This window comes from Zophobas morio, unplaced genomic scaffold (assembly GCF_036711695.1).
Source record: "Zophobas morio isolate AGI-343-1 ecotype UQ-CSIRO unplaced genomic scaffold, CSIRO_AGI_Zmor_V1 ptg000006l, whole genome shotgun sequence".
Lineage (NCBI taxonomy): Eukaryota > Metazoa > Arthropoda > Insecta > Coleoptera > Tenebrionidae > Zophobas > Zophobas morio.
In genome coordinates, this window is record NW_026972111.1 from 12358930 (window position 1) to 12379408 (window position 20479).

Genomic DNA, 20479 nt, shown 5'->3' on the forward strand with positions numbered 1-20479 from the left:
TCGATTTTTAACAATTATAACACCAGACTATGCTCAGAAAAAGATCGATCATTTAGTGCTGCCGGTTTGCAGTGCAGTGAGTTCTAGTGACTGCTTCTGTTCGAAAAAATTTGGTCAAAATGGCAGATCAGTCCAACCAAGGTGAGCACCCTTTTCTGCGCTCAAAACAATAATCTCGTCAAATTTGGTTTGTGTGCGCGTTGCAGCCCGAAGAACTATGCTTAAGATGGATTTTCCCGTCCCAAACAGTAACAACTCCATCGGAGGCTTCCGCCCCCTTCCGAGCCAGCCTGGGGTCAACAGCGAGAAATTTGGAGCGGCGGGGGGTACCAACCGCCCCAAAATGAACCTGCCTACCGTCGCCAAATCCGCACTGGACCCCACAATAGACAGAACTCGGTATGAACGCGATTGTTTTGGTTGTGCTCGGTGCACATTGTGTTTCTTTTTAGTGATTCAAGATTCAAAATTCAGTCGATGAATTCAACAGGAAAGCTGCAGATTGCCGGGAAGACGTACGATTTTACATCAGATGATTTGCAGGACATTGGTGAAATTGGGAGAGGGGGTTTCGGGACTGTTAATAAAATGGTACATAGGAAGTCAAATACTGTGGTTGCTGTGAAAAGGATAAGATCAACGGTCGATGAAAAGGAACAAAAACAGTTGTTAATGGATTTGGATGTTGTGATGAAAAGCAATGAGTGCCATTATATTGTTCAGTTCTATGGGGCGCTGTTTAAGGAGGTTGGTTGCGCAATGTAATTTTTCTTTTTGTGTTTGCACAAGTATTGTTATCAGATTCCCAGAATTAGGCTTAGAAATGCATTTCTTTAGTAATGTTAATGTTGACTCAAAGATAAGAGAACACGTTGTTTGCTTAATGACTAGAATTAAATTGTAAAAAATTGCCAGGAAATTTTAAAACTTCTTTTCTCCATGATGGGTGTTGCAGGGGGACTGCTGGATCGTAATGGAACTAATGGATACATCGTTGGACAAATTTTACAAATTCATCTATGATAAATTAAATGATCGAATTCCAGAAGAAATTTTGGGGAAAATTGCACTAGCAACTGTAAAAGCCTTAAACTATCTTAAAGAGAAGTTAAAAATTATACATCGAGATGTAAAACCAAGCAATATTCTACTTGATCGAAATGGGAATATTAAGTTATGTGATTTTGGGATTTCGGGACAGTTGGTGGATTCAATCGCAAGGACACGGGATGCCGGCTGTAGACCATATATGGCTGTAAGTAATTTTATCCAGTAGTTTCTATTAGCATTAAAATTAAAAAATTACAAAATGATAAAAGAGTGAACTTCGTTTTGCCATATTTTTTTATGTGAACAAAATTTGCCCAATATTGGCCCTTTGGCCCACAGTTTTCGTTGTAAAGTATTTGACGGTGTTCACTCAAAATAATTTCTAAAAAGATGATTATTTATATCAAGCTATGCGCCATCAGAATTAATGATGTCCTTGTCAAGTTGTATTCTGCATTCTTTACTGTAATTCGCAATTCTATTTTAAAATATGTACTTGGTGGAAACTTGACTAAAGGTAAATTTTTTTCAAATAAAATATATAGAGTAACATTTGTATATGGCATTCATAATTGTGTAACCAGGAAAAAGTTTATTATTTTTCCACCTTTTACGCAATTTGGCTGTTAGATTTGCTGGTTGAATGTTTTGTGTGCTTATCTACATAGACAAACAACACAGAAATAAAACGTAGAAAGTTATGTTTATATAGCAGTAACGAAAAATGTGACTCACAAATTTATACATTTAAAACCTAATTCGTCATTCTACCAACTTAGCAGTAGCGGTTGCTTTTAATTAAATTTTAGATATTAATAAGTTTTAGATTTGACAAAGAAGTAGCTGGCAGCTGACTATCAAATCAAATTTATCAATTTTCCTATAGAAATAATTATATTATTCGTGATAATCAACTTATTACTTATTACTAGTTTAACGTGCTGTAATAAAAATGACGGACTTCAAATAAGATTAAGTTTTGTTCTACTTTTTTTACTTCCCGAGCGTAAGCTAAGGAAATATAATAATCGAGCCATCGGACGAATGGCCACTTTTAAATTTTCTCGACGTTTCATGACCCCTACACTACGAAAAAAGTAGTGTCCCGTTTCCGTTTGTCTGTAGTGTCCCGTTTCCGTTTGTCTGTCTGATGTCTGAATCCATTTTTGTTAGACACGTAATCTACGAAACTGTTGGACCGATTTATTGTCAAATTTTGTATGTATATCAGAAATGTCATGTTCTATGTTTATTTGATTTAACTGTTAAACAACAATATACTCCTATACGTGTGATGTACGAATCCGCTTTGAGTTGTTTCCCTAACCGTCCAAATTTTCGCAAAAACATAATGCACAGTACCGGGTGTCTGGAAAATGGCGGATTAACAATCAACTGTTGAGTCTGGAAAAAATAGTAAAAAAATTCATTATCACAATAACTAGTAATAAAACTTTTAGTTAATATTTCTCTCGCCCATGACCATGTCTAATTACTATTTCAGTTAGAATGTACAAAGATATGGTCGTATTGTTTTTGTAATAATTTGATAAAATTCGATTTGACAACAATATTTGTCTAATAGAAATCGACGGTACTTTTTTTTTGAGATTTTGGGTACCCATGGTGTATTATTTTGGGAGCCCATGGAGATTTTTTTTGTAAATTATTTTAAACAAATTTGGGGGACTTTGGTGTTCTGTTTTTGGAAAATTCTGACCTGACCTTTTTTTTTTAACAATATTGAGGTTCTAGCTATTCCTGTTTGGAAAGAATTTGAAAGTGCTTTGGAGCCTCTAGTGTCTTTTCTTATAATAATGTAATTAAATTTCTTAGAGGATACGTCATTTGCTAAAATAAGTCTTAGCAGGTAATGACCCCAGCCGCCCGCCCTCTATTGATCTTATTTTAGCAGGTACTAACCCCGCCCACCCGCCCTCTATTTTCTTAGAGGGATCTCATTTGCCAAAATCAGTCTTATCTTAGCAGGTACTAACGCCGCCCACCCACCCTCTCTGTTCTTAGAAGATATGTCATTGCCAAAATCAATTTTATCTTAGCAAGTAGTGATGATTAACTTATACAAAAAAATGATCAAATTTGGAAACATTACGAGCTTACTTATATGCACGAGGCAGGAATTTTGAATATTTTCTCTACGGCTTAGTTGATTATGCTTTAATGTTAATGGATTTTTACCTCCCGAGCGTAAGCGATGGAAGTATTGTAATCGAGTCCGTCGGCTGACTCTCTACTTTTACATTTCTCGACCTTTCATGACCCCTAGAGTACGAAGAAATAGGCCTCCCGTTTCCGTCTGTCTGTCTACCGTCCCGGATTTTTATTAGACGGATAATCTCCGAAAGTACTGGGCCGATTGTTGTCAAATTTTGTATTTATATTACGAATATCATGTAGATGGTAAAACGCTAACCAAAATTTGTAAAATCATCCTCACCACTAAGTGGATGACGTCACTTCAAAATTGAACATAGTAAATGGGTTTTAAATTGTATAAAATAACATGGTCCTACACATTAGTTTATGAGTCTGTGTTGAGTTTTTACCCGAAACGTCCAGTTTTTTGGAAAAAAAATCAAAATTATCACATAAAATGTTGCAATTTAATTTTGACTCTGCAAAACCGAATGTTTTAAAATCTTGCCGATGGTTTACAGTTATGATAAGCATGATAAATTTTTAATTAAAATATATTTATTTATCCCTTCCAAAAAATTGATAATGTCAGCTCAAAAGTTGACCGAATAAATCCCATCTAAAATGTATAAAATATGATAAGTCTGTATTTGTAATTTATCATTCCATTCATATTTTCTGGATTTGCATATACAGGGTGATTAAAAAATATGCTTGAATTTATTTTATTGATTTAGTCAGGAACTACAAAACCGAAGCTTTTAAATCTTGGAGATGTTTTAAAGTTATCATAGGCATGGTAAATTTTTAGTCAAAATGTATTTGCTCATCCTCCCTAAAAAATGGATGACGTTACCTCAAAATTTTGCAATTTAATTGTGAATCTGTAAAACCGAATGCTTTGAATTTTTGCAGATACATATATTAAAGTTATGATGAACATAATCAATTTGTATTGAAAATATATTTGCTTATCTCCTCCTAAAAAATTGATGACGTCTCTCTTAAAATCTTAAATGTGCAAAATATGTTCAACCTATACTTGTATTTTATCATTGCGTTTATATTTTTTAGATTTGCTTATGCAGGGTGACTCAAAAAAATTAATAAATCTGTCAATTTATTTTATTGAATAAGTCAAGAATCGTAAGTTATTGTAAGCATGGTAACTTTTTAATCAAAAGGTATCTGTTTATCAACCCCAAAAAATTGATTGCGTCATCTCAAAATTTTGCCGGATAAATCCTTTCGAAAATGTGCAAAATATGATTAGTCTATACTTGTATTTTATTACTGCATTCATATTTTTTAGATTTGGTTATACGGGTTGACTCAAAAAAATTAATGAATGAGGCAATTTATTTTATTGACTCCGTTTTCCCGGAAAATTTTGGGAATACAACGCTGTTATTTTTAGTATAACTCTGCACCAATCCAAGTTGATGTGTCCTTGCAAAAATGTTGATGACGTCATCACAAAATTGTGTAAAGAAAAAACTCAACTCGAAAATGCTGGATTTGCTTCATTGTACTTCGGAAGCGAGGGAAGTTCTGTCGAAACAACTTTCGCCAATTTTTCTTTTGTTGGTTTTGTTTATCATTTATAAATGTCTTATTAAATGTTTTTTTTTTTTTTGGTTTATTTATTAATTAAAAACAACTTGTTTTATTAATAATAATGCACAACGATTAATGACTACTGGTTGTTATGGTTAATGTCCTAAAAAAGTGGATTTCAGTCACCATCGTTACTAAGAAATCAGAAAGTGATCCGGGGGTGCGTGCTGTGTTGCCAATTTTAGTTTTATAAAATTGCGTTTTTTTCGTAATATACATCATAAAGAATTTTTTCATTATTTTTTTTTTTTTGGGACTCCCGAAATCCCGTATATATTGAAGAGATAATCCGGCATTTGCCAGGCACCCGGTATAATACTCGGTTACCATTAGCGTAAGACGTCCTGATCGTAGTCTAGTCCATAGGAGTATGGAATTCGGACCGGAGGTCCCGGGTTCGATGTCAAATTTGGCCTTTCGTTTTGTTTTTTTCCCTCTTTTTTTCTCGAATTGTCCATTATCTATGTTGATGATGTCATAACAAATTTTTCATTGCTCAAATTAAGACTCGTTTTTTTTCTCGAAAATGTGAGAAAATTAACCAGACACTAAAAAATATAACAGCAGATGTTTAATTCAATAAAAAATGTAATGATAAAATAAGAGTTATGTATAATATTGACAACATTTTGTTCGATTTTGGTTTAATTAATAATTTTAGTCCTCTGTTTTGGGAAGACAAACTCATTCAGATCAAACTGATTTCTATCTAACATTTTTTAGATGTATAAACATAAATAAAGACCTGAGCTTCAGGTTGCTATTACTTAGTGCTGAAGGACATTTTATCCCGTTGGTTAAATACTTCAAATATATTTTAGATTGTCCGTACTCTTATAGTATTCGCTAAGATAAGACTGATTTTGACATACTCTCCAAAAAAATAGAGGGTGGATGAAAACTGAATTTGACACTTTTGACATTTTCAACCATATTCGAAAATTGGTTGAAGACATTTTGTTGTATATTTCGATATCCAGAACTAATTTTAGGCTTCGTTTCTTCAGAAATTCCTATCGTATTTCAAAAATCGCGAATTTATAGGTAAAAAGGATAATTTTTGTTTCACAAAATACAATAAGAATGTACTTTATAAATAAATATAGCAATTAGTATATATAAAAAAATATATATACGATAAGCGCTTTCTTTTACTTTTTTCAAATCCTAGATTTTTTTAGTTTCCAGTCCCACTCGACAGAAGAACATAATTAGCCCCACCCACCCACCCACCCTGTCTCCATTTCAGTGATTAATTTTATCCGGTCAGAATGAAATTAATGATCTTATACAGAAAATTTGTAATTTCAAAACGAAAATCGTAAAATCGAATTTGATAATTTTTTTAAAGAGCTGGATTTGTCGGATTATATTTCAAGGGCGAGGGAAGTTCTGTCGAAATGGCCTTTGACCAATTTTTTATTAACAAAATGGAATCGTGTAAAAAATTATATGCTTTAGAACTTAAATCTTCCAAACCCCTTTACAAAGTTTCAAGCAATTGTGACGAATAGTTTTCTAATGTCGCAACCGATTCTATGCTTGCAAAAATTGTTGAGGGATTAGTTTTTGATTTAAAAATGGATAGATAATTCTACCGTATGATCTAAAACTTGTTCGAAAGTCCGACAAAAAATGCTCATTCTATCCAACCAATTTTTCCATATAAATTTATTACATGGATTTACTAAAAAATACCTGACCTGACATAAATTTTAGTTTAAAATGTAAAAGTCATCATTTCATAGATAAACAGTGCGAATATCCAACTAGGTCACATGGAACATGTAGGGTCGATAAGAATTCTTTTTCTTATAAACTACCTGTTTTTTTTTATTATTAAAAAAAAACATTTCCCGATTTAAATGTGCTATGGTATGAAGTACAATAAATTGCGAAATATGTTTTTAAATAAAACCTTGAAGTCATAATAGGGTTTTCACCGGCAATGGAATAAAGCTCCAAGTATGTCTTATCATTTACGGACCGTTTCAGTTTAATAGGGCAAAACTTGCAGAATTTTTTATGCGTGTAGTTTTAAAAGTTTGTTTACTCTTTCTGCTTTATTTTCTATGTCTATGTAATACATACGTACAGGAGGAAATTATATGTATTTAACCTTGACACAAGGCAAGGTATTTGTAATAAAAGTTTATAGTGAATAGTAATAATAATAACGAGTAAAGGGGTAGTCTTATTAAAAAATAACAAGTCGCATTTAAGCATAATTAAAAGTTCTGTAAATCAGCTATGTGATTAATATGAAAATACTAAATAAAAAAGAAATATGCATTACACACTGATAGTTCTGTCAATTTTTTGTTAATAAAGCGAAAAAATGTATTTGTGGGAATTGATAATTGTTACAGCCGGAAAGAATAGACCCCCAGACTGCCAAAGGGTACGACGTTCGAAGTGACGTTTGGTCCTTGGGTATAACATTAATGGAAGTTGCAACGGGTCGTTTTCCTTACCCGCGATGGTCGAGTGTTTTCGATCAATTACACCAAGTCGTCAATGGGGAACCTCCTCGCCTTACAGTTAACCATAACGCCAACACATTTACGTCAGAATTTGTTAATTTTGTAAATACTTGGTAAGTCACGTCACGAGCATTCGTTCATGGTTTAATTTTTAATCCGTCTATCGTAGTTTAATAAAAGATGAACATGCCAGACCAAAGTACAAGCGGTTGCTCGAAGATCCGTTCATTTTGAGGGCCCAGAAAGAAAAAGTCGACGTGGCTGCTTACGTTTCGAGGATTATGGATGAAATGGCCAATAACGGAATAAGTGCTTTTACAACAAATCAGCAGTGAAGTTTGTTGAAGTGAGTTTCTTAGCTGTAGCGACCGAGTCACAGGCATCTCAGGTGATGTAATAAGTAGGAAAAAACTGTTAGTGATTACTTAAAGTGAGTAATTATCGCTTAGAAAATAATTTTATTATTAAATATTATGATTATCGGTAAGTTTTGTGCAATTGCGACTCCAATCGCGACTTCCTTGGTGATAACTCGATGATGAGATTCTTTACGTTATTTTAAGTTCATCATTCTAAAGATGTAATTATTGAGGAAAAGTATATAGCTTTAGTAACTTTCATGTTACATAGGTGAAGCCACTGAAAACAGTCCAATGTATATATTATAGTGAGTGTCCAGTTTTTAGGTTCAACTTTAATGTGATGTCTATTTTAGCATTTATTGGATACATTCAAGGTGCTTTTTGCATTATTTTCGTCGATTTTTTTGATGCGATTATTTCGAAAATTGTTACCGATTTTAACCAATAAAACGTTGCCTGTTCTATTGTACCTTGTACGATCTTTGTACATAGTTAGTGTATGTTGTTAATATTTAATTTTTTACTCAATTGTTTAAGAAATAAGCAAATTGTATGTTTATTTACCAACACAATGTTGAGTATGTAAAGTAAAATTGTACAGAAACATTTATGTTTTATTTATTTAATTACTTAAAGCAACATATTATAAATATATCACACTTAACATACTGCAGTACAGACATGCTAGCAATTGTTATACTTAATGGAATGAAGTTTTGAAGTCTCAAATTTATTCCCACTCTTTGGCTATCTTATCGTAGTCATCGTCTTCAATAAACGGCTTGTCTATATTTCTGATCATGTTTTCGCCACAGAACAGACACTCAGAGGCCACAATATTGTCGATTTCCGATTTCACTATTTCTCTGGCGGACATTCCAGAACCCGTACTGACATTGTCGACGTTTGTTTGTGTGTTCAGGATTTTTAACTGCCTTTCTAAGTCTGCCAGCTTATTCTTTTTCGCAGGACCTGTATTTGAAAAAATATTTACAACAATAATAATGAGCATCAGAAAGACCAAAATGCTTAAAATTTTATTCGTTTTAGAATAGAAGCATTTTGGTCCCTAATCTTACCTAAAAGTGGTTGCAATTCGCTCATCAAACATTCTGTATGAAATCGGTGTTGACAGGGAAACATATAAAATGGCTTTATCATCAAAGTAATGTTACAGATTTCACAAATCTTGTCACTACTGATACAGGTAAACCGATTTCGGAAAGACTGGATGTCTTCCCGGACTAAATGAGCCGACTTCGTAGCTTCCTCCATTTCATCCTTCAAATCCTGAATGTGTTGATTGTACTCCTAAAAGTCAACTTTGCAGTTGTTGTTGCTAAAAACGACAAAACCTCACCTTCAACGAATTACAAATCGCTTCTTTAAAGTGATCAATCGTTACAAAATCAGAGAAAAACGGTAAAATATCTTCAATCCGAATCAAATCACACTGTCGCAAAAATTCCATAGCTTGCTGAATGTCATCTTTTCCACTTACCACGTGCTGCGCTAAAATGTCAAAGATCTTTCACTGTTGTCACATTTTCAACATTTTTACCAATTTTGAGCCACAGTTTCTTCCTCAATTCTACATCTTCTTCAGGCGGCATATCCGCTAACTGCTTGGCCAATTTTAAATTATTGTCAGTCAGAGCCAACTCAACAGCGGATTCCCACAAGCCCAACAAACCAGACAACTGAACACACGCTTCTTTTAAATTTGGGTTATCTTGACACAACCTCAAAGCGAAATGAACGTCGTAGCTCACCTAAATTGTTGCTATTTAAACACGGTTTGTTATTTTTTGCGACATACCAGACTCAACTCCTGTCCCTGTGAGTTCAAATACTGCATCAGTTTTTCTTTATCGTGTTTGGCATACAAAGATAACAGAAAATTGTGGATGGCCTTATCGGTGTTTTTGAGTTTATCAATGCAAAATTCTAAATACGTTATTACTTGTTTGGCGTGAAATTCGCCCTCGCATGTTACAAGAGCTGGAAGGAGACGAACTGGAACTAGTTTTTTGCCTTGATCGATTAGCGCTTTGACGGTGTGTTTCGGGACTTCTTGCATTAAAATCGGGGCGAACTGGTAGTAGAGTTCGTATTTGTTTTGGCCTTTTAAGACGTCCAGGGCTTCGTGAAAACTATTTTTGTAGATGTGATGTCGTATTAACTAAAACGGGGATCGATATAAAATACAAAAATACCGTGTATACTTGGAAAAAAAAAGAGTTTGAACTAATCACAATTTTTTGTATAACCAACCTGTTCAAAGTCTTTGTTGACAATCGTCAACTTGATCAAATTACTCTTATCTCCATGGCTGGCCATCAGTTCATAAATCGTCGACTTATTTTTCTTAATGCAATCCGAAACCTCCGTCAGAGCCAAAAACGCCTCGAATTCCTTCTGAATATCCAAATACGCCGCACTCTGCTCCAAACCAACTAACCTCTTCTCTTCCAGTTTACTCAAATACAACTCAATAACCCAAATCACGATCATGGTAATCTGGGTTTTATCCTGCGGCTTCAACGTATCCAGCTTCCTCCTCAGAAAAATCTTGAGTGAATCCTGTTGATTGACTTGAATAAACTTCAAACAAATCTCCTCGAAACTCGACTGAGTTTCCGCGTATCTTTGTGCGCTCAATTCGTACTCTTTCTTGTTGAATAACATCTCAGCTTCTTTGATCAGAACTTGATTGTAGGACGCTTCATTGCCCCTCGAGTACTTCTTAGCAAGATCGAACTGCTGGTTTTCGCAGAAAATCTGCCACACGTTTCTCTCTTCTTTGCTTACTTTAAACCTGAAAACCGCATTTTCCGTAATCGCCCAAATTTCTCCCGTACTTGCGTCTTTGACTATATTTATCAATTTGCCGAAAGCTTCGTTGTAGTTATCTTCATACACGACGTCCTCGTTCAGTAAGCAAACACCTTTGATTGTGTCGGTGTATGCTAGCAAAATGTGAAATTCCGTCAGTGTTATAGCTATGGGGAATTTCTGCGAAACGGAATAGTCTTCGTACAAGGGTTTCGGGTATTTAATCAATCGAGTTCGGCTTTTCAGAGTCGACATGTTGTCGTCTATACCTGAGTCGAACTGACCGTAAGTAATTCCTTTTTCGGTCATCCAGGCCAAACAGTTCGGAATGGTCAAGTTCTCTGACCAGAACTTCAAGCGCGAATATCTCAAGTTGCTGTCAACTTCTAGATAAGTATCTTTTTCGGGTATGTTTAAGTAACGATTGAACACTTGTTGGAGAAGGGGTTTCTCTTCGTGTTCAGCTCGTCCAACGAAATAGTACAGTCTGGTAGGCGTGGCTGCAAAAATTACGTACTTATCACTGCCTAACACTTTGTGAAACTCTAAGCCTGTGATTGGTGTGTTGGACCCTTTTCCGATGTCGAATACCTAGAGAGAGGGCGGAGTCAAACATATGTATGTTGGGGGTTTACATTCAGTGCATTAAATAGAATTATATGATCTCAGTTGCAATTTTGTTAATTTTTAATATACTCCAACTGTCTGTCTTTGAAGCTTTTCAAAAAATTTCACTACTCAATTTTTACCTACGTATTGATATTAAAAATTAAATTTCACGCCGGTAAAACCGCATTTGAAAAATAAAAAAAATCACTTGATCTGTTACTTCTTGTTTAGTAAGTGCAGGAAAAACACGTGGGAAATTAAGGGTACATAAAATTTAGTCAGTAATTGCATGAAAAGGCAGTTGTTTAAACAAAAATGAATCGCAGTCAACGCCACTGTCCCCTTGAATGGGTATAATTAGTGTAAGACCACTTAATTAATCATTTTCTAATCTCACTTATTCAGGCTCAACTTATATTTAATAGACGGATATCCAAAAGTTCTGGATGTTTTTATTTAAGTTATTATATTATATGGGCGAATTTATTTTTTTTTTAACAGACTCAATTTGAACATTCATTGTTGAATTATTACAGATTTTGACCGAAATTTTGCGATATTTAAATATTTGTATCGATTTCATCACTCTGCATTTGAACATATTCCGTCAAATAAAAAAACAACGTAAATTTTGAATTTTTCGAGGATTTTAAAATTTTGGCTACATGTTTAATTTTGCGGGATGTTTGTTTAATATTTGTATATAGATTTCTAGTACAAATAGTGGGTGATGCTCTGTTTCTCTCCAGTAAAATATTTCGATATTTCATATATGCTTTTATTTCAACCAACCAATTTCAGAAACGTTCTTCATCTGCAGATCTTCCACAAAAACTTATACGTCAAAATTAAATTAACAGGTGAAATTAAGCTGTGTCGTCCTTGAGTGATTATTATTTACAAATTTCAGAAAATAAGGTGTTAACTTGTATAAATATTAAGTGTATGATATGAAAGTTTAAAGTTATTCTGCACCATTCCCCGATAGTAAATATATGGTGAATATTACCAAAAATAGATTTTAAAATTTTATATACCGGGTGTCCCAGTCTACCTGTTCCATATGTCTATGTGAATATCTTAGTTGTTTGAAATAATACACGTTTGAAATGTGGAAAGGTTATTAACTTTTTCGGCAATGACATCAATTTTTTTTAATAAAACGGAGCGTTCTGGGTTTAAGTGCAACAAATGGAATATTACTTCCCGAGCATAACTACTTTTACATTTTCTCGACCTCTCATGATCCCTGGAGTGCGACGAAATAGGTTTCTCGTTTCCGTTTGTCTGTCTGTCGTCTGTCCGGATTTTCTTTGACAGATAATCTCCGAAACTACTGGACCGATGGTTGTCAAATTTTATGTCTATTATGAATATCATGTAGATGGCAAAACGCTAACCAAACCTTGTCTAATTAACCCCACTAATGATATGATGACATCGCTTCAAAATTGTACATAGTAAATGGGTTTTAAATTGGATAAAATAACACAGTCCTACACATGTAATTTATGACTCCGCAGAGTTTTTACTCGAAACGTCTAGGTTTTTGGGAAAAAAAATCTAAAATTATAAAATAATATTTTACAATTTAATTTTGAATCTATAAAAGCGAATACTTTGAAATCTTGCAGATATTTTAAAGTTATGATAAACATAATCAATTTGTATTCAAAATATATTTGCCTATCCCCTCCTTAAAAATTGATAACATCGCCTCAAAATTTTGCTGAATAAATCCTGTCTGAAGTGTGCCAAATATGATACCCTATACTTATAATTTAACATTGCATTAATATTTTTTAGATTTTCTTATACAGGGTGACTCAAAAAAATGTATGAATATTCTGAAATCTTGCAGACGTTTTAAAGTTATTGTTAGTATGCTAAATTGTTATCTGTTTATTTATTATGACGTCATCACAAAATTTTGCCGAATAAATTCTACCCAAAATGTGCAAAATATGATGAGTTTTTACTTGTGATTTATCACTGCATTAATATTTTTTAGATTTGCTTATGCAGGTGGCTCAAAAAAATTAATGAATGAGTCAATTTAGTTTATTGATTAAATCAGGAACGGTTCACTTCATTTTCCCCGAAAATTTTGGGAATACAATACTGTTATTTTTCAATTTCCATTTTACACTAAATCTTCTTCCAACAATAAACTTAAACATGCTTAAAATGGTACATTTTTACAAGAAAATATGGATTTTGTAATTATGGGGCGGAGCCTAATTGCAAAAGTGATATTTCTTTATACAAATTTTCAATTTTAAATATGTTTTAAGTTTCATGCTGTGAAAGGAAGTCTACACATATTAAAACAAAAAGACATAATGTAAGCCCGCCCACCGGCGCTGTTTCAATTGTAAAGATTTTTTTTTATTCGCTATGAACCAAGCTTAACTGCAAAATACTTATTTCTTTGCAAGACATTAAAAACATTTTTTGAGTATCGTGTTGTTCAAAGAATACTAAATATATTAGGAAAAAAGGCAAAATATTAACCCCGCCCACCCACCCCAACTCAATTTTGATGATTTTTGAAAATATGGATTTTATGAATGAGGCTCCGCTTCTAGATCTAACGAATGAAAACTTTTTTTTTCTTAATATATATGTACATACTATTCTTTGACTAACACGATGACTAAAAGACATGTTTTTCATAGGAATTTCTTGTGAAGAAATAAGGATTTTGCAGTTAAGTTCCGCCTTCTTGGCTCACGACGAATAAAAAAAATCATCAGAATTGAGCCAGGGCGGGCGGGCGGGGCTACATTTTGCTTTTTTTTTCTTAATATGAGTAGACTTATTTCGTCAACAAAAAACTTAAAACATGTCTAAAATGGTAAATTTTTATAGTAATCAACTTAAATCCTTTTACGACTTGTAAAATCTGAACATTTTCTTTAATAAAACTTTCAATTGTACAAAATAGCATGTTTCTATGTACGTATTTTCTTTATTCCCTCTTGTTTTTAGAACTGTGTGTATATACATGATATCTCAAAAAAATTAAACAGAATAACATTAGGTCTTTCCATTTTTGGATTTATTAACTTTGCGGCTTTTCAATTTCTCGTTGTTTCGATTTTTTTACTTTTTTGATTTTCCAATTTGCAATTTCTAATTTTTCGTTTTAATTTTTGGTCTTGTCAAATTTTCAATTTTCAAAGTTTCAGTTTCTCGATTTTTCGACTACTCGATAACTCAAAATTTCAACTTTTCGATTTTTCGGTTTTTCAGTCCTCAATTCCTTTATTTTTCCATTTCTTGATTTAGGACTTCGAGTTTTCAATTTATCGATTTTTCGACTTTTCAATATATCGATTTTTGAATTGTTCTATTTTTCGATTTTTGTATTTTTCAACTTCAATTCTTCAACTTCTCGAGTCTCCAATTTTTTCCGTTCAATTTTACGACTTTTCAAGTTTTGATTTCTCGATTTTTCGACTTTTCGAGAATTCGATTTTTCATTATTTAAATTTTTCGACTTTCCGATTTTTCCATAAATTAGGGGCTAAATTGAGCTTTTTTCTAATTTTACGAGCAAGCAGTAGCCCCACCCACCCCTTCTTTGTTCCAGTGACTACTCTTAATATTGTTCAGTCCTACCTTAACATGTTTTAGCCCGCCCACCCACCCTTTTTTTTCTTAGAGGATATGTCATTTACCAAAATCAATCTTATCTTAACAAGTACTAGTACCGCCCACCTGCCCTTTATTTTCTTAGAGGATATGTCGTTTACCACACTCAGTCTTATCTTAGCAAGTACTAGCCCCGCCCATCACGCTGTTCTCATTCTAACGATTTTATCTCTTTCCTTGGGCTCCACCTTTCACTCGGGCTAGACAAAATGAATCACTGAAATGGAGGCGGGGTGGGTGGGTGGGGCTAATTATGTTCTTCTGTCGAAACAACTTGAGACTTTTAGACCTTTTTTATTACTGCCCGAGCATAACGTAACGAAGTATTTTAAACGAGTCCATCGGCCGACTGACTACTTTCATGTTTTCCCTACGATTCATAACCTCGAGAGTACGAAAAATAGATCTCCGTTCCCGTCCATCCATTCGGCTGTCTTGTCTATTTGTCTGTAGTCTGTCCAGATTTTTATTAGACAGATAATTTCCGAAACTACCGGATAAATTGTTGTCAAATTTTATAGGTATCTTAGGAATATCATGTTACAACTTTTTTCTTTCGAATGTAAATAAGCAAAGGAGTGTGTTTTTTTAGGTATTACATTTATTTATTATTGATTTAAGACTTTTGTAATATGTATGTTTTTTTTTTTTAATTTTTTGCAACGTTTTATAGAACAAATAATTCTATAGTGTACATTTTTTACGTCAATTGATTGTAATAATTTTCAAAATTTTGTTTTTTTTTGAAATAATTGAAATAAAACAGTGGGACAAATAAACTGGGGTGCCGCGGTTTCAAAAATTTTATGGCATTGTATTTTTAAGTGATCTATTTAACGCATCATATTTTACTTGAAAACGAAGTTGAACTAATTTCCGAAAATCCCAAAGTTGATCTAACGCTAAAAATATACTCATTTTATGCGGCTTTTTGTATTAATGTATTTTTTCAAATTTATAACCCTTCTTTTTCCATATAACTGAGATATTAGAATGGAATATGTAAACTGTCCACAAATTATTTTTGTACAAAAAATTTTAAATTCTAAAAATTGATCTAAAGTTAATGTTTTTAAGCAGGAGCAAGTGGTAATACATATTTCGAAAATGTGAAAGAAATCCGTCAGTTCTGTGTTTATATCTCGATTTCGTATTTGAAATGCCATAACAGATTGAGATTATATTTGGTATATTAAATTTAAAACTCAATAAGAATACATTTAAAAATTTAACATTAAATATGTAAATATGATAGTTAGGAGTTTTAGTTGCAGGGCCTTTGACTAATGGAGGTCTTAGTTAATAAAGTCAAAAACCAGTTTTTATTAAGGCTTGTTTAGCTATTAGTAGTATGCACTGAATGAAAAAACCTGAACACATATTCAAACACAAAATTACCAATCCATCTACTTCTCTATTCCCATACAATGGTAAATAATTTGGCAGCTTGTAATATTATAACAATGACTTTTTACAAGTTTAAACTGGAAAATAATTACCTGTCTCCAATACTGCTCCAAACTAGAAGAAAATCCAGACGTGAAAAACTTGTCACCTTCCAGAACAATCTCGGTTTCAAAAATTAAGCCTTTGGAAGTACCTACAACACATAAAACCAGTGACAAAAAAAATCCAAGTCAAAAATAGTACCCAATAAAATAGGTCCTGTAGTGCTTTCTGACTCATTCACAGTATTCCAAGCCACTTCAGTAAATTCGTGTCCTCGGAATTTCGTTGTAGATTTCAGCTTATTTGATTTTCTCGACAAATAAAGCAACTCAGGGCCCCCTTCTATGCTTTTTGGTGCAAAAGTTAACAGCAAGTGATTGCCAGTGGGGTCCATGAATAAATTAGTTAATCGGCATGTTGTAGTGTATTTAGTCAAAGAAATTTCTAAAACAGTGTTTATAATATTCCCCTACAAACACAATAGTCTTACCATCGTGTTGTTGGGGGTTGTGCAGATTCATTCGAAACAACATATTATTAGCCATAGCAACAGCCAGCTGTTTGTTAGAAATAGCAACATGCGTTATTTTATCCGAGGGCGTGAAATCTTTTTTTGTTTTGCTAAAAATTGGGACGTCTTGCTCTAGAGTCATGTTGATGTAACCGAGTGTACTCTAAAGATGCAACTTTGAACAGGAATTATTTGTAGTAATATGAGCTTACCATTTCCGCTGTTGTTAAATTGTTGTTGCGCGGTTTACTCGAGGGTTGCTCGAACTGATCGAATAACGAGGTCATTTTGTTTTATTTTATAAATAGTCTTATCCAGTATTGACTATCTTTGTTTTGAGGTTATGTCGTGTTAATTTAACACGATGCTATAAATAATACATAAATATTTGTAACAGCAGATAACACTGTTTACGACTTTGGCTAAACTGAAACTAAATAGGTTCCGTGACTGTTAACAATAGAATTAGTCAATAAAAAAGATTATTTGTAAATAAATTAATTTGACAGGTGTCATTCGTGTCATTTGTCATTTTGATAAAGCTCCCTCTCGTAGTGTCACCTGTAGTTGTGGAAACATCACAAATTATAACCTACAAAAACTGACATTTGAGGTGATAAGATTCGCCTCAAATGTGTCCATTTCACGAATAAAAGCAGCATGGATGAGCCCGTTCCTTCAAATTCTACAGCAGACGATGACGAAGTTATTAAAGAGGTAGGTAATATCACTTTCCAAGCTTTCACTTTTAGGTTATGTAACATTGTTGGGGTCCATGTGTCACAATAAAATTTTCTTTTAGATTCCAATTTTCAACTCAACCCGCTTACCAAATAATTTATTCTTACTGCGATATCCCCTACTGTCAAAAAAGTGCCCTAATGAACTCACTCTCCGACGTGGACTTTTTAAACCGAACAATCAAGAGCTTGAGTTGGAAATGTGCATCGACGTAGAATCGTCGAATTTTGACAGTGATAGAGCCGAATTAATTGCCCAGGAGGTCGACGGGGCACCAGAGAACCGCAAATCTACGACTAAAGTTCATTTCGAAAATGACTTAGTTGATAAAGTATGCCTTAAATCAACACCGCCCGTGAAGGAACCGAGCAAATACGCCGCTTTGACGTTCTCTGGCAAGGAGATACATCTAACGACACTTAGGAATATATTTGAATTCCGACCTTCATTTATGTATTTAGATAAGGGCTCGAGGAAACGCAAAGACACCGAGCATAATGACTTGAGTGACGAAGAAGAACCAGGACCCAGTACCGCAGAAGCGGTCACTGTGAAGTTCAAACAAAGTGATGATCGGTGGAAGAAATCAAAGGACTTTAAGACTTTGCAAACAAAAAGTGCCTACGAAGCTTTTATTTTCTGCGAGGTTCATCCAGAAAGCAGTTCTCTAAGTAAAGTGGAAAAATTGAAGTTGATGGCCGAAAACACTGAGCCGAGGGGGCAGGCTATGAATTTGACGGACGCGGAGTATGTTAGGGTGCTGGTTCCGGAGGACGAAGGGCAAGGAACAACCGAGCCATCTTCTCGATTTTTCATTATTTAAATTTTTCGACTTTCCGATTTTTCCATATCCCGGCGGGCGGGGCTAAATTGAGCTTTTTTCTAATTTTACGAGCAATCAGTAGCCCCACCCACCCCTTCTTTGTTCCAGTGACTACTCTAAATATTGTTCAGTCCTACCTTAACAAGTTTTAGCCCCGCCCACCCACCCTTTTTTTTCTTTGAGGATATGTCATTTACCAAAATCAATCTTATCTTAACAAGTACTAGCACCGCCCACCCGCCCTTTATTTTCTTAGAGGATATGTCGTTTACCACACTCAGTCTTATCTTAGCAAGTACTAGCCCCGCCCATCACGCTGTTCTCATTCTAACGATTTTATCTCTTTCCTTGGGCTCCACCTTTCACTCGGGCTAGACAAAATGAATCACTGAAATGGAGGCGGGGTGGGTGGGTGGGGCTAATTATGTTCTTCTGTCGAAACAACTTGAGACTTTTAGACCTTTTTTATTACTGCCCGAGCATAACGTAACGAAGTATTTTAAACGAGTCCATGGGCCGACTGACTACTTTCATGTTTTCCCTACGATTCATAACCTCGAGAGTACGAAAAATAGATCTCCGTTCCCGTCCGTCCATTCGGCTGTCTGTCTATTTGTCTGTAGTCTGTCCAGATTTTTATTAGACAGATAATTTCCGAAACTACCGGATAAATTGTTGTCAAATTTTATAGGTTCTTAAGAATATCATGTTACAACTTTTTTCTTTCGAATGGAAATAAGCAAAGGAGTGTGTTTTTTAGGTATTACATTTATTTATTATTGATTTAAGACTTTTGTAATATGTGTATTTTTTTTTTAATTTTGTGCAACGTTTTATAGAACATCTAAATAATTCTATAGTGTACATTTTTTACGTCAATTGATTGTAATAATTTTCAAAATTTTGTTTTTTTGAAATAATTGAAATAGAACAGTGGGACAAATAAACTGGGGTGCCGCAGTTTCAAAAATTTTATGACATTGCATTTTTTGGTGTTCCATTTAACGCATATCATATTTTACTTGAAAAAGAAGTTGAACTAATTTCCGGAAATCCCAAAGCTGATCTAACGCTAAAAATTTATTCATTTTATGCGGCTTTTTGTATTAATGTATTTTTTCAAATTTAAAACCCTTTTTGCATATAACTGAGATGGAATATGTAAACTGTACACAAATTATTTTTGTATAAAAAATTTAAAATTCTAAAAATTGATCTAAAGTTAATGTTTTTAAGCAGGAGCAAGTGGTAATACATATTTCGAAAATGTGAAAGAAGTCCGTCAGTTCTGTGTTTATATCTCGATTTCGTATTTGAAATGCCATGACAGATTGAGATTATATTTGTGTTATATTAAATTTAAAACTCAATAAGAATACATTTAAAAATTTAACATTAAACATGTAAATATGATAGTTAGGAGTTTTAGTTGTAGAGCGTTTGACTAATGGAGGTCTTAGTTAATAAAGTCAAAAACCAGTTTTATTAAGGCTTGTTAGTTAACAGCAAGTGATTGCCAGTGGGGTCCATGAATAAATTAGTTAATCGGCATGTTGTAGTGTATTTGGTCAAAGAAATTTCTAAAACAGTGTTTATAATATTCCCCTACAAACACAATAGTCTTACCATCGTGTTGTTGGGGGTTGTGCGGATTCATTCGAAACAACATATTATTAGCCATAGCAACCGCCAGCTGTTTGTTAGAAATAGCAACATGCGTTATTTTATCTGAGGGCGTGAAATCTTTTTTTGTTTTGCTAAAAATTGGGACGTCTTGCTCTAGAGTCATGTTGATGTAACCGAGTGTACTCTAAAGATGCAACTTTGAACAGAAATTATTTGTAGTAATATGAGCTTACCATTTCCGCTGTTGTTAAATTGTTGTTGCGCGGTTTACTCGAGGGTTGCTCGAACTGATCGAATAACGAGGTCATTTTGTTTTATTTTATAAATAGTTTTATCCAGTATTGACTATCTTTGTTTTGAGGTTATGTCGTGTTAATTTAACACGATGCTATAAATAATACATAAATATTTGTAACAGCAGATAACACTGTTTACGACTTTGGCTAAACTGAAACTAAATAGGTTCCGTGACTGTTAACAATAGAATTAGTCAATAAAAAAGATTATTTGTAAATAAATTAATTTGACAGGTGTCATTCATGTCATTTGTCATTTTGAT

At 33.7% G+C, this 20479-nt stretch overlaps 4 protein-coding genes across 5 annotated transcripts; 2 read left to right on the forward strand and 2 right to left on the reverse strand.

Annotated features, from left to right (window-relative positions):
* The first annotated feature begins 49 nt into the window (after positions 1–49).
* On the forward strand, positions 50–8275 carry LOC135123631 (dual specificity mitogen-activated protein kinase kinase 4-like). Its single transcript, XM_064048465.1, has 6 exons — positions 50–141; positions 207–399; positions 453–747; positions 956–1255; positions 7194–7420; positions 7477–8275. Exons 1-6 carry the CDS (start codon positions 120–122, stop codon positions 7640–7642), a joined length of 1203 nt encoding a protein of 400 aa, XP_063904535.1. The 5' UTR covers positions 50–119; the 3' UTR covers positions 7643–8275.
* Positions 8272–17222, reverse strand: LOC135123624 (vacuolar protein sorting-associated protein 18 homolog). 2 transcript variants are annotated; one of them, XM_064048439.1, is made up of 11 exons: positions 16943–17222; positions 16710–16893; positions 16421–16663; positions 16270–16370; positions 16169–16216; positions 9944–11095; positions 9489–9851; positions 9231–9441; positions 9030–9181; positions 8749–8980; positions 8272–8641 (listed from the first exon to the last, which is right to left on the reverse strand). In XM_064048439.1, exons 1-11 carry the CDS (start codon positions 17015–17017, stop codon positions 8400–8402), a joined length of 3003 nt encoding a protein of 1000 aa, XP_063904509.1. In that variant the 5' UTR covers positions 17018–17222; the 3' UTR covers positions 8272–8399. The 2 variants fall into 2 exon arrangements, with proteins under 2 accessions (XP_063904509.1, XP_063904510.1); XM_064048440.1 differs by lacking the exon at positions 16169–16216 and having other exon boundaries at positions 16943–17221.
* Positions 17223–17302: 80 nt separating this feature from the next.
* On the forward strand, positions 17303–19269 carry LOC135123632 (DNA-directed RNA polymerase III subunit RPC5-like). The gene is made up of 2 exons (XM_064048466.1): positions 17303–17447; positions 17533–19269. Exons 1-2 carry the CDS (start codon positions 17391–17393, stop codon positions 18292–18294), a joined length of 819 nt encoding a protein of 272 aa, XP_063904536.1. The 5' UTR covers positions 17303–17390; the 3' UTR covers positions 18295–19269.
* A 351-nt stretch (positions 19270–19620) lies between these two features.
* LOC135123635 (vacuolar protein sorting-associated protein 18 homolog) lies at positions 19621–20437 on the reverse strand. The gene is made up of 3 exons (XM_064048470.1): positions 20154–20437; positions 19921–20104; positions 19621–19874 (listed from the first exon to the last, which is right to left on the reverse strand). Exons 1-3 carry the CDS (start codon positions 20226–20228, stop codon positions 19780–19782), a joined length of 354 nt encoding a protein of 117 aa, XP_063904540.1. The 5' UTR covers positions 20229–20437; the 3' UTR covers positions 19621–19779.
* Positions 20438–20479: the final 42 nt, after the last annotated feature.

What these genes read in the sequence shown, in the direction of transcription:
- LOC135123635 (XM_064048470.1), bottom strand. Translation starts at nt 20,228, where the DNA reads ATGACCTCGTTATTCGATCAGTTCGAGCAACCCTCGAGTAAACCGCGC. An exon ending in ATTTAACAACAGCGGAAATG is followed by an intron (nt 20,105 to 20,153) that starts GTAAGCTCATAT and finishes TTGCATCTTTAG; the next exon opens with AGTACACTCGGTTACATCAA. An exon ending in CAACCCCCAACAACACGATG is followed by an intron (nt 19,875 to 19,920) that starts GTAAGACTATTG and finishes ACACTGTTTTAG; the next exon opens with AAATTTCTTTGACCAAATAC.
- LOC135123624 (XM_064048439.1), bottom strand. Translation starts at nt 17,017, where the DNA reads ATGACCTCGTTATTCGATCAGTTCGAGCAACCCTCGAGTAAACCGCGC. An exon ending in ATTTAACAACAGCGGAAATG is followed by an intron (nt 16,894 to 16,942) that starts GTAAGCTCATAT and finishes TTGCATCTTTAG; the next exon opens with AGTACACTCGGTTACATCAA. An exon ending in AGGGACAGGAGTTGAGTCTG is followed by an intron (nt 9,442 to 9,488) that starts GTATGTCGCAAA and finishes GCAACAATTTAG; the next exon opens with GTGAGCTACGACGTTCATTT.
- LOC135123631 (XM_064048465.1), top strand. Translation starts at nt 120, where the DNA reads ATGGCAGATCAGTCCAACCAAG. An exon ending in GGCAGATCAGTCCAACCAAG is followed by an intron (nt 142 to 206) that starts GTGAGCACCCTT and finishes TGCGCGTTGCAG; the next exon opens with CCCGAAGAACTATGCTTAAG. An exon ending in GCTGTAGACCATATATGGCT is followed by an intron (nt 1,256 to 7,193) that starts GTAAGTAATTTT and finishes TAATTGTTACAG; the next exon opens with CCGGAAAGAATAGACCCCCA.
- LOC135123632 (XM_064048466.1), top strand. Translation starts at nt 17,391, where the DNA reads ATGGATGAGCCCGTTCCTTCAAATTCTACAGCAGACGATGACGAAGTT. An exon ending in ATGACGAAGTTATTAAAGAG is followed by an intron (nt 17,448 to 17,532) that starts GTAGGTAATATC and finishes ATTTTCTTTTAG; the next exon opens with ATTCCAATTTTCAACTCAAC.